Here is a 12,485-nt window from a genome sequence, read left to right on the forward strand (position 1 = left end):
GCCAGATCCGACCCGATGGGTAGACCAGCATGGCAAAGTTCAGAATCCCGCACAGCTGCTCGAGCAATGACGAGTGACCCAGGTACCCTCCAAAAACAGCCAAAGGCGGGACTGCAGCCACAGCAATGCCACTGGAGGGAAAGACAAGGAAGCGGTCCAAGAGTTCCACAGTCCCTGGGGACCTGTGGTTGAGTGGACAACGCTCTGGGCTCGTAATCCTAAGGTCTGGGTTCGATCCCCTGCGATGGTAGAAACAAAGTATATTTCACCCTGATGCCCCTGTTACCTTGCAGTAAATAGATACCTGGGAGTTAGACAGCTGCTACAGACTGCTTCCTAGGGGGGTGGGGGGTATGTGTGTGTGAAGGGAAAAAATGTTCATTGATTGACAGTTGCGAGGTGGGCTGAAAGAGCAGAGCTCAACCCTCGCAAGCACAACTAAGTAAACACAACTAGGTCACCATGACCTGGGTAAGGTGTGTAAAAAGGAGAGGCACTAGATTCAAGTCAAACAGAAGGCAATGAAAGTGGTAAGCTAGCCGCCCCACAACAAAACCGAGCCAGTCCCTGAATCCCGGATGAATCGAGACGTGCTAATATTCGTCCCGGAGTTCCAGGGACACCATCCAAGAGCCCGGCTCCAAAAGCACCTGAACCTGGGACAGAGAGGTCATCAGAAAGGAGGGGCAAAAGACTCAGGGGTTCAGATGGGACAAGTCCAGAATGAACCTCAGGTCCGCACAGTCCCGCTTCGGAACTGGAAACAGGTGAGAAACCCACCTGAGGGGCGCAGTCGTTTCGACCATGCCCAAGAATACCCACTCCAGAATGACCAGACAGAGCGCAGAGGAAGAGGACTGCCCCATCAGCTCCGCACCACCCCTCCCCGAAGGAGGAGGAGCCACCCAATGCCACCACAGGCCACAGAAAATGACTTGAAATGCCCACGAATCGTGGGACCAGGCATGAGCAAATAACGCGAGCCCCTTCCCCGTCAATGGGGCGAACCACGAAAGAACCGACGACCCTTACAAGAGCCCGACCAACGCTCAGAACGAGCACTGTGCCGACCAGACATTGACGGCTCCGCAGGAGGGGCCGCCCCGAATTTGGCACCACTGGCTTACAAAGACCAAAAGAACCCTGAGCACTGGCACGACCCTTTCGAGCAGGACCCCCATGACCTCCCCCCCCCCAAAGAACCAACAAGTCCGACATAGGCTGGCAACTAAACGAAGCCGCCTGCAGAAAATGCAACACCGCAGACTCTGCAAACAGCAATGAACAAAAAGGAGACGAAAATTGAAGAGCCAGGGACCAAGCAGATTCCAAAACGTGGAAGAGCACCACCAGTCAGCACGTGAGGCTAGACAACCCGTTCTCGCACTTTCTTACAGCCAATATTGACTTATTAAATACGTGCATATGTGACATACTAAACATACTAGTTTACCTTGAAAAGCTTCATAGAAAACACCGACCTTACCTAACCTTCTTAGTATGTTAAGATAAGCATCTTATTGCTTCGTAATTACAATTATTACTTAACCTATACCTATAATAGGTTAAGTAATAATTGTAATTACGAAGCAATAAGATGCTTATCTTAACATACTAAGAAGGTTAGGTAAGGTCGGTGTTTTCTATGAAGCTTTTCAAGGTAAACTTGTATGTTTAGTATGTCACATATGCACGTATTTAATAAGTCAATATTGACTATACAAAAGTGGGAGAACGGGTTGGGCTAGAAGCAAAGAACAGAGACACCGCTTCCTTCAGAATTGGCGCAAACAACTTCAATAAGGCAGCCGATGCCTGAGCTGTTGAGGCAAGCGCACTGGACACTGACCTGGAGCCCAGCTCCTCCACATTCTCCTTAAGCCAGTCTGAAGACAGCTCCATGAGAGAAAAAAAGAGCAAGACCGAAGAAAAATGCCCACACAAATCCTCGGCCACCAAGGATGCCGAAAGGGAGGGAACCTGTACGTGAAGCTGCATCTGGCTGATATGGTGAGGAAGCACAGGGGCGAACAAGCACACACTTAGGTGCTCCAACTCGGCCCCCAGGTAAACCTGAACGACTGTAGTCAACTTCCGCCATTCAAGCATGTGGGTCCGACAGAACGCATGCCACACCCCTCAATGAAAAGAAAGGGCAGTCTGCCAGCCAGGAAGACTCCAGCATTTCATAATGTACCTAGTAAGGAAAAGAGGAGCAAAACTCAAAAGAAGAAGGATCCATTATCAAGGCGTAATCTGGTTCACAGGAGGTAAGCCACAATGGCTTCCCGCACCTCCCTCGGCAGGATGCGAGAAGCCGAAAACCTCTGGAAGGAGGGAACTGAAGAACCCAAGGGAACCCAGAATCGAATGTGGGGGAGGAGTTGAACCCATATCAAACTAATACAGGGAAGGGGGATAGGAAAACCCCTCCCCCTGTAACAACAAGCTTCACACCGAGGGTACCAACACTCAAGCAGGGTCAAACGGGGCCCAAGCCTCCCAAGTCAACCCCTCCCCCTGTCCTGAGTCCTGCCATGGATCCTCCATGGCAGGACTCAGGGCCGAGTCGTCCTCCAAACCCTCTGCCTATGGAGAAAAAGCAGAGTCCATCAGAAAAGCAGGGAAAGGAGCCCACTGGCACGAACCAAAAGCCCCGGCAGGAGGAACAGGGTCAAATGACTGTTCGGAAGGGGCAGTCCCCGAGGTCACCTGAGTCTCACCACAAAGAAAGCCCTGCCCTGACTCCGAAACCCTCAGACGTTTGGGAGCCGGGAGGGGAAGCAGGATGAACCATAGCAGGGGAAGGACAAAAAGGTGCTGACGAAACCAAAGTCGAGGCAGCTAACACCCCCCCCCCCAAGTCCGGGTTCCTATAACCAAAGTGAGGCAGCAGCGGGACATCTGGAAAGGCAACCAACCTAGCACATTGCAGCAACCTAATCCGCCCATGAAATGCTGAAGCTGCCTGCACCCGAATATCAATCTCAGTAGACTGGGTGAATTGGAGTACAAACAAGGAACACCATTCGCAGGACTCTGGGTCAAAGATGTCATTGACCCAACAGGCAGCGTGGCGGAGGAGAAGACCGTGTCACCCTGAGACAAGAGGACAGAGCAACCTTCAAACTCGCACGATGCGAGATGGAACTCAGAGGACACATCCATTGGACCAATGCGCCCCATTGGGGGTTTCCAGGGCCCTTAGGCTGACTGCTAAGGGAAGCTCAGGCAAGGTACTGCTAACCGGTTATCCCAGAACTACCAAACAAACAAACAAAATGCTGAACCCCTGCGAAGTGTGCAATCACGGGGACCTACTGGAGAGCCACCAAAATCATGTAAGTGGTCCTACAGCCACACCAGGCAAAAGAAAAGAAACAACCCGCAAAAGCACGTCTCAAGGAGGAACAGAACTGGCCGCTATGCATATTATAAGACAACTGCACAGTACCTTGCACCCCTGCCAGTAATGATACTACCTCCTACCCAAGGCCAAACAGGGGTAGGAAAACCCCCCAGCTGATCCCATGGGTGAGCAACAAAAGAACCCTGCGGAGAAAGTCCCGAACAGTTTGTGGAAGGTAACCCCAAACTGCAAGGGCAGTACTTACAGGGCACCTAAGGAAGGGAACCTTAGGCACATGCAGCCCCAGTACTTCTGGAATAAAACCTGGCTCACACACCACCACACCGCAACATAACGCCATAAGGCACAGGGATTGGAGCCAGAGTCGCTCGACTGCTACCTAACACAACAGCCTCAGAACAGGAGTTGGGTAGTTGGCGCAGGAGATCTGGGATCTGAGATCTGGCGCGGACAACAGCGTGGCAGCTGTGGTGACATCATACTTGTTTGCTTGTTTCCTAATTGGAGAGTTCTGCTTCCTCGTTTGGCTTTGGGTTTGCAATGTTTAACCAGCTGTAGTTTGTTTTGGGATTCCTAACTTTCTGGTTGCCTGACCTGGTAGATGGCACACATAGACTGCTTCCAACCACATGAGGGGTGTCTATAGGTCATTGCTCCTCATTCCTCTGAGGGGGCCAGGTTCTGGCTCGTGGTCCCCGGTAGGTCTAGAACTCCATTGATTGACTATTGCCACGGTCAAATATATACACATCAACCCGGTCTAGCTCCAGGTACCGGAGGGGCTCTCCACTGAAAAATTATTAACAACAAATAAAGCACTCCTTTTCTCTTTTCTTGTGCATCTCAGTAACTGAAGCACACATGACAGTCTAACATATATGATGTCTCAGCAACAATGACTCAGGTAAAGCCTAGGGCAGCTGCAGCCTAGGCCAGATGTAACCTAAGCTATGTGTATCCTTGGCCTGGTGTAGCCTAGGCCTGGTGTAGTCTAGGCCAGATGTAGCCTAGGCCTGGTGTAGTCTAGGCCTGGTGTAGTCTAGGCCAGATGTAGCCTAGGCCAGATGTAGCCTAGGCCAAGAGTAATCTAGGCCTGATGTAGCCTAGGCCTGGTGAAGTCTAGGCCAAGAGTAGTCTAGGCCTGATGTAGCCTAGGCCAAGAGTAATCTAGGCCTGATGTACCCTAGGCCAAGAGTAGTATAGGCCACGAGTAGCTTAGGCCAATTTAATCTTGGGCAGGAGCTTCAAAATTAAACACAGTATAGACCAACCTGAATTGTCTAGAACTGAGACCATCAGGGTGTTAAATATATTTTCTGTACAAAGCAAACCAGCTTTCCCGCAGAGATAATGTAACATTAAATTCAATATAATTATAATGTGACTGATAAAGCCATGATATCTAAGAGATAAAGACAGTTACAAGAAGTTCTTAAGCACTTACCTGCCATCATCAGCATGATATCCAATACTATCTACAGCCCATCCAGGTAACTTGTGTAGAGGGTACTTTGCGGAACACACGCCTGAGCAATAACGTATGAGCAAATTAGTTTATCAGAAGATTATTATTGAACACATTCTCAATAAAATATCACATAGTATAGTATTCCTTTTTATGTAGATGCCTACAATGACTTGATTCATTATCATTATCACTTCCAAATTTTGTCAGGTGGGGAGGCACATGCACATAGGAAGAGAGAGAGAGAAGCATTGTAACCAAAGCAATCCTATATGTAGCTAGCCTCAAAGAACATACTCGTAGACTATAAACAAGTTACAGTATTACAAAAGGAAAGTTATTTAATGACAACATACACTTGTCACATGAATCCCCTGCATCGCAGTGGAACTGCCTTTTCCCCTCACCTTCAATGCCTCTGCACTGGAAGTCCACCTCTACACCAGCCAAGATGAGTCATCAGTCCTGCCACCTCTCCATACCCCCCAGGGCCTGGCACGGCCTGGTACGACTCGGCGGCAAGCAGGGCGCCTCTGCTAACCGGTAGTTTGCCTTCACAAACAAGCAGTTAGCTGCCTTCAACTAGCAGTGGGGCGCCTCAACACAAAGGCTCTTCCACCCACAAACTAGCAGTTTGTTAGTTGACCTGAGGTCTACCTTGCGTTGACACTTGATGAGTCATCACCGCTGGATTATATAAAGGGCGCTGCCTCCCTGGAGAGCCACTCTCTCGCTTCCTGACGGAGGCAAGAACGGTAAAGGTCACTCGGAGACTAGGGGACTGAGCAACCCTCAAACTCGCTCAAGGCAAGGGGGAAAACCCAGGGGTCACATCCATTGGACCCACGTGCCCCCATGGGGGATTCCCAGGGTCCTGAGACGGAACTCACGCTCAGGGAAGGCCCAGGCAGGGTACTGCTAACCGGTGCCCAAGAATACTAACAAACTGCTAAAGCTGCACCCTGGGACATGTACATTTACAGGGGCCTAGTGGGGGATCACCAAGACACAATATTGAGACCAAAATCAAGGGGCAGACCCCCACCAGGAAAAAAAAAATCCCGTAAGAGGACAACATACCCAGGCGAAACAGAGCCGGCCGCTATGAGAGGTGACAACTAGCTTCACGGTACCCTGCGCCCCAAACAGTGCTAACTACCCATACCCAAAGGCAAACAAGGGTGCATGAAATACCCCAGCACACTTAGGGCGGTCAATCACCAAGCAGCAAAATACCAAGCAGAGGTAGAACCGAAGCTGACTTATGGAAGGTGGCCCCAATCCCCAAGGGCAGTATTGTACTTACAGGGCACCTAGGGAAGAAGACCTTAGGGGCATGCAGCCCGAGTACTTGTGAAATTACTCCTGGCTCGCCACCACCAAGAAACAGGAAGCCACCACCACCCCACAAGGCACAGGGCCGGAGGACAAAAACAGGAGCCAGAGTCACACTACCGTTGCCAAACACATCAGCCAAGAACTGAAGGATGGATAGCCAGCGTGATAGTCTGGGACTTCCCCTTCTCCCTCAAGGGGAGGATAGGGTTGCACAGACAAGCGGCGCAGTGACTTAGTGATGTCATGTTAGTTTGCTAGTTTTCATTTGGGGAGTTCTGTCTTCTAGTTTGGCTTTAAGTAGCAATATTTTAATCTAAATAGGGGGGTTTGTTTTGGGGTGCTTACCTTTATGGGTGCCTGACCCAATTGATGGCAGACATAGAATGGTTCCAACCACAGGGGGTTTCTATAGGTCATTGCTCCTCGTGCCTCTCTGAGGGAAACAAGTTCTGGCTCATCGTCCCCGGTAGGCCTAGAACTCCATTCACATTGACTGATGCCAAAGTCTAATATATCCATATCAGCCTGGATAGCTCCGAGGAGCCGAAGGGGCTCTCCCCAGAAAGGGGATGAAAACCTAAGAGCCAGAGCCCAAGCGGATTCCAAGGAGAGAGCAAGCACGGCCTAGCATCATGCGAGGCGAGAGGCAAAGAACAGACCCCCCTTCCCTGAGAATCGGCGCAAACAGCTTCAACAGCGTGGCAGATGCCTTAGCCACCAAGGCCAGTGCCCCAGATGAAGGCCCGGCACTCAACGCCTAAACATCTTCCCCAAGCCAGTCAGGAAACAACTCGAGAAGGGAAAAGAAGTGCAACACTGAGGCTAAATCTCCACGAGCGTGCAAGTCCTGCGCAGCCTAAGACGGCGACCGGAAGGGGGTTTTCCAGGGCCCGTAAGGGGGATTTATTTACGGGAACCCCAGGCAAGGTGATGCTTATCCGGTGAAACCTGAATGTAAACAATGAGGGGAATGAGTTACAAACTGAACCCCTGGGATGTGTACAATAACAGAGGCCTAGAGGAGGGCCATCAACATACCCTAGGTTGACTAATAGTCAAACTAGGTAGACCCCCTCCAGGCAAGGAAAATATAAAAGAAAAACCCTGCAAAAGCACAACGCCACCAGAAGGAACAGGAACACAGTCGATGCATAGGTAAACGTGCAATGCAGCATCTTGCTCCCCAACCAGCAAAAACATCGCTTTCTACCCAAGGCCAAACAAAGACCACAAAAACCCAGCTGGAGCCAAAGGTGGGGTAAATACTGAGCAGCAAGAACAACCATGAAAGTGGAGTCCCGAAGGCTCTTAGGAAAGTAATCCTAGAACCCAAGGATAGTACTTACAGGGCGCTTAGGGAAGGCAGCCCTAAGCGCATGCAGCCCCAGTACACTGAAGTTACTCCTGGCCACCACATCCCAGGAAACATCAATAAGGCACCAATTCTGCCAAGAAATTGAGGCCAAAGCGCATCAGCCTACTACAGCCTACTTATGCCTACCTTTCTGGATGCCTAACCCCGGTCGATGGCAGACACGGAATGCTCCCAAACACATCAGGGTTTCCATAGTGCCTCACTGAAGCACTATGTGAAACTGAGGCACTATTTTTTTATTTATTTATATATACAACAGTTCTTACATTCTTGTACAGACACTATTACGCATAGCATATCGGGCAAGTCCTTAATCCCATGTTCCCTGGAATACGACCCCTGCGAAGAATCGTTGTTACAACCAAGTACCCATTTTACTGTTGAGTTAAACAGAGGCTACAGTTAAGGATTTGTGCCCAGTAAATCCTCCCCGGCCAGGATACGAACCCAGGAAAAAGCGCTCGCGGAATGCAAGGTGAGCGTCATACCACTACGTCACGGAAACTGCTAAACTATGGTTTCCCTGTGCCTCACTGAGGGAACCGGTTATGGCTCATGGTCCCCGGTAGGCAGGACTCCAATTGACTGAAGCCCCAGACTAATATAGCGTATATCAGTCCGATAGCTCAAGGGAGCCGGAGGGGCTCCCCACAGAAAATTATGAATACTGTACACACTTGTATTTAAAATAAAAACAACACTACTTACCTATGGATATGGCTCCTTGGACACCCATTTCAAGGATTTCAATCTCAAAATAGCTGTGATCGGCACATACAGGCATCTCCCCAACATACACTCCGACCCTCTCCTCTTCTTCCTCTTCACTATAACTGAGGAATTTTCCAATTAATAAATAAGTCTACAAAGTATACATATATAGTATTTCTTACCACAGTCATTCTCATCATCTCCACACTATTATTCTCATCATCCAAATCATAGTGAGATAGCTCTGTTAATTAGGCCACACTTGGACCAATTAACAAGATTTTAACAAGATTTTTTACCATTCTGGTTAACTTGAGAATATGTATACTGTGATTGGGGGGATCCAGATAATCGGGGTTTACCTGTCCCATACTGCAATGCATAATGATCCACTATACTTTCTGAGAAGTGGTACTCATTACGGAGTGGTCAAGTTTGCAAAAGATCACTTATGATATCGCTTACAATGATTCCAAGAATGTGGAGACTGTAACAGTAAAATTAATGCTACAAAAATACTAGTGATCACAAATGCATACAATCAACTGGGTAATACCATTTGGACAAGGCCAAGTTATTATACTGAGGGATAATTACTTCAAACCCTTTCACTCAGAAGCTTCTGAAGCAAGAGTTACTTCCTGATTTTGGGAAAACCTAATGTAAAGGGTCTCTTCACCTCAGAGTAAGGAAGGTTCAGGTCCAAGCCTCTGGTAGGTTACAATGAGTATCAGAGGGATGGTCAAAATCAAGGCAGAAGAGCCACTGTGTGTATTATCCACAGAACTGCGCAACGCGCCTCCAGGTGCTCAACACGCCTCCGGGATCTTATGGTATAATGCATGATTCAAAACATGGGGTTCACATCAGCTTCCTCAGGGCTCTTGTAAATAGACTCCATTTTAAAAAAAATCCTGGGCAACATTCTCGGGTGTGTGAGCTTCAGTACTGAGTGAGCAATCAAGGCTGGTGCATGCAGCATGAGCTCACAGCACTGCTGTTCAGCTTGTGACCACAGCATCACCTAATAATGTCAAAATATATATATAACTGGTATTATTTAGCCATGATAGTATTACAGAAGAGCCTGAGTGTGATAATGACTGTATACAATGTTCAAATATCAGTGAATCAATGCTGTTCACGATGTTCACAGCGCAAGCCACAGCACTACAGCATTATTTTGTCCACCTAGGAATCTTCAAACGACTTGCTTGATACCTGCTTGATGGGGTTCTGGGAATTCTTCTACTCCCCAAGCCCGGCCTGAGGCCAGGCTTGACTTGTGAGTTTGGTCCACCAGGTTGTTGCTTGGAGCGGCCCGCAGGCCCACATACCCACCACAGCCCGGTTGATCCGGAAGTTCTATTAGAAAACAGTCTAGTTTTCTCTTGAAGATGTCCACGATTGTTCCGGCAATATTTCTTATAGTCGCTGGGAGGACGGTGAACAGCCGCGGACCTCTGATGTTTATAGTGTTTTCTCTGATTGTGCCTATGGCCCCCTCTGCTCTTCACTGGTTCTATTCTGCATTTTCTTATGTTCCTTTACAAAATAAACTTGTGGTCAATTATTCATTTACAGGGTTTAGTGACCAGGATTATGATAATAGCAGGATTGTGGTGATAATCAGTGCTGTGCGTAGTATTGTGGGAGGAGGAATTTTGGCGAGGGAGGGAGGGAATCGAGGTAGCGTCACTGTGTGGGGCAGCCACCCTTGTTTTGCTCACCATACTAGCTTAGTGGTTTGTTATGGTGAACACATATGTACATGGGTATATACAATGTGTGTACATAGTGTAATAACAGCAACAGGAGCATGTTGGGAGGAGCCACTTTGATGAGGGAGGTGGCGTCGTACTCGTAGTGTTGTCGCCTGCTGTGTGATTTGTCATGCAGTGTATGGGGGCCACTGTGCTGTTTGGACACGATACCAGCTTAGTTGCATAGTTATGGTGAATAAAACATGTAAATACGTATACATAACGTATGTAGTGTAATAAAAACAATAACAGTATGGTGGGAGGAGGAATGTTGGCAAGTAAAGTGTTGGAGGAGTGAGGGAGGGCTGGCTGGGTGTGGCAGCTCACACTCGTGGAGTTCTGAGTGTGTTGATGATGAATGTATATAGTGTGTGATAGTATATAGTGTTTAAATGTGTTGTAAATATACATAATTGAACATGAAACATTGGATATATGAGCAATATATGTGGGCACATTTGTGATGCATATAACACAAGTGTCTTGGGACAGTACAGATGTTTTATTGCCAAATATTGTGTATGTGTTCATTATACAGTACATAGGATTGGCATGAAAAATCAAAACAAATGTATTTGGAAATGTACGCAAAAAATGAACAAAAAAATATTTGTGGCAACTCGCACATGTTGAAGCTGGCACGTGACTGACTCCGGGAGTCTATGTCATGGGCGACCATCAAAGCGTGATGTCACACGCCATTTTTCGGATCCCAATTGCGGCCAAAATAAGTACGATTTTGATTTTTTTTTTTACATATCTATGATCAGGGAAGGGTATTTAACATTTTCAAAAACAACAAAAATTTCTGGCCAAGAATTTATTTCCTGCACACAGGGGGGGGGGGGGAAGGGGGTTGCCATATTTGGAACCCGAGCAGCACAGTGGTTATACTGTATTGAAGGAATGCATAAGATAACTCAGCTATCCACTATTAGTTATTTTCTAGGTCTCACTCTGAAATCAAAAGTTAATCGATGCACAAAAAATGGAAAATATAACTCCTATGTACAGAAAAGAAAACAGGTAATTTTTTATGAAATTTTGTCTAGAATGGTAGAGTACCTTTAACTAGTGTAGAATCAAAAGTACTACAAAACCATCTGGTAAGAAATAACACAGAGTTTCTCAGCATTCAATCTTGCACAATTATTTATATTTATTTTTACAAATGTAATAACAAAATTTATACAGTACAGTACATACATACACATGCATGTACGCATACACACACACACACACACACACGTGTCCCATTGTGGTGTGTGCATGTCCCATAATACATGAAGGTGTAGAGAATTTGAAAAGAAACTAAGAGTCAAGAAATAAGTGTAAATGAATGAAAATTCTGGGCTAGAAAAACTGTTCTTCAAATACTACAGAATGTCATCGACAAAGATGGCTGCCACCATAGGGGAGGGCAGCACACCAACAAATGTATGTTTTGAAGGATTCTCAGCACAAGATATAATGAAAGGAGGTTTTCTTGACAGGTTAGTGATTATGGAGAACATGCTAAAGAATTATGAAGAAAAGGTAATTCAATTACTGTACTGTAGAACAAGCAAATGAAGGTCTCAATATCGAGTTTTGTAATTTAAAAGGAAGTATTTTCCAGCAAGGTAAGGAAATTACCAGCTTGACTGATAAGGTAAGGATACAGGAGGCACACATCAAGGAACTAGTGAAAGATAATGAGGCATGGGAGAGTGAAGAGTGGTGAATTTGAAGAAATAAACAAGAAAATAGACTCATATGGTGAACAACTCTAAGGTACCCTGAGGTGGTCTGTAGAATTACCCAAAATCACCCAAATCTACCCAAATCCTGCTAGCATTACATAAGTAATGAAGAAATATGGTATATTTACTCACTATAATGTTGGTGATGAATGCAAACCATGATCAAACTTATTTTTACTCTGAAATAATCTAATTTCATAACGAAGTTAGAAGTAAATATGCAGCAGGTGATGCCATAGAAAGTCGACGGTCCAAGTGACAATGTTATGGAGCAACTTATCCAAGATATACTGTCGCCTGGAGTGTGTTTGCTGCCATATCATCCTTCTGTACACAGTGATCCAGTCGTCACACTTCTTTGTTCAAATTGTCACAAATTTAATTGGTGATATTAACAAGTAGAATGCATATTTATAATAATATCTTTCATAAATAGCCACAAAACATTTAATATTCATTTAAAAAATGTGTCTAAGTTAAATCAACTCCACAGGACAATAATTTTGTTGTATAGATACTAACGTCATTCGTTGGTATGCATTCGCTACTTAAACTGCTCATGTCCTTTTCGCTCATAGAACACCGAAACCCTACACGCTCTCTGATATATTGAATCTCTACTAATTAATAGAGATTCACAAATAAAGCTTTTATCTGTAGATGTTATCAGAAAGGCAGAGATAAAATGGTTTTTGTGAATCCATCACAGAGATTATACCTT

The 12,485-nt window shown here is 46.4% G+C and overlaps 1 protein-coding gene across 8 annotated transcripts in view; it reads right to left on the reverse strand.

The window, feature by feature from the left end:
- The window catches only part of LOC123746609 (SPRY domain-containing protein 3), a 49,272-nt gene that overhangs the window by 14,239 nt on the left and 22,548 nt on the right, over nucleotides 1–12,485 (reverse strand). For all 8 annotated transcript variants that reach the window (XM_045728264.2, XM_045728262.2, XM_045728257.2 and 5 more), the window contains 2 exons: nucleotides 8,257–8,381; nucleotides 4,815–4,896 (listed from right to left, as the gene is read on the reverse strand). In XM_045728264.2, coding sequence (XP_045584220.1) covers nucleotides 4,815–4,896; nucleotides 8,257–8,381 — 207 coding nt within the window. The remainder of the gene's footprint in view (nucleotides 1–4,814; nucleotides 4,897–8,256; nucleotides 8,382–12,485) is intronic.

This window comes from Procambarus clarkii, chromosome 90 (assembly GCF_040958095.1).
Source record: "Procambarus clarkii isolate CNS0578487 chromosome 90, FALCON_Pclarkii_2.0, whole genome shotgun sequence".
Taxonomy (NCBI): Eukaryota; Metazoa; Arthropoda; class Malacostraca; order Decapoda; family Cambaridae; genus Procambarus; species Procambarus clarkii.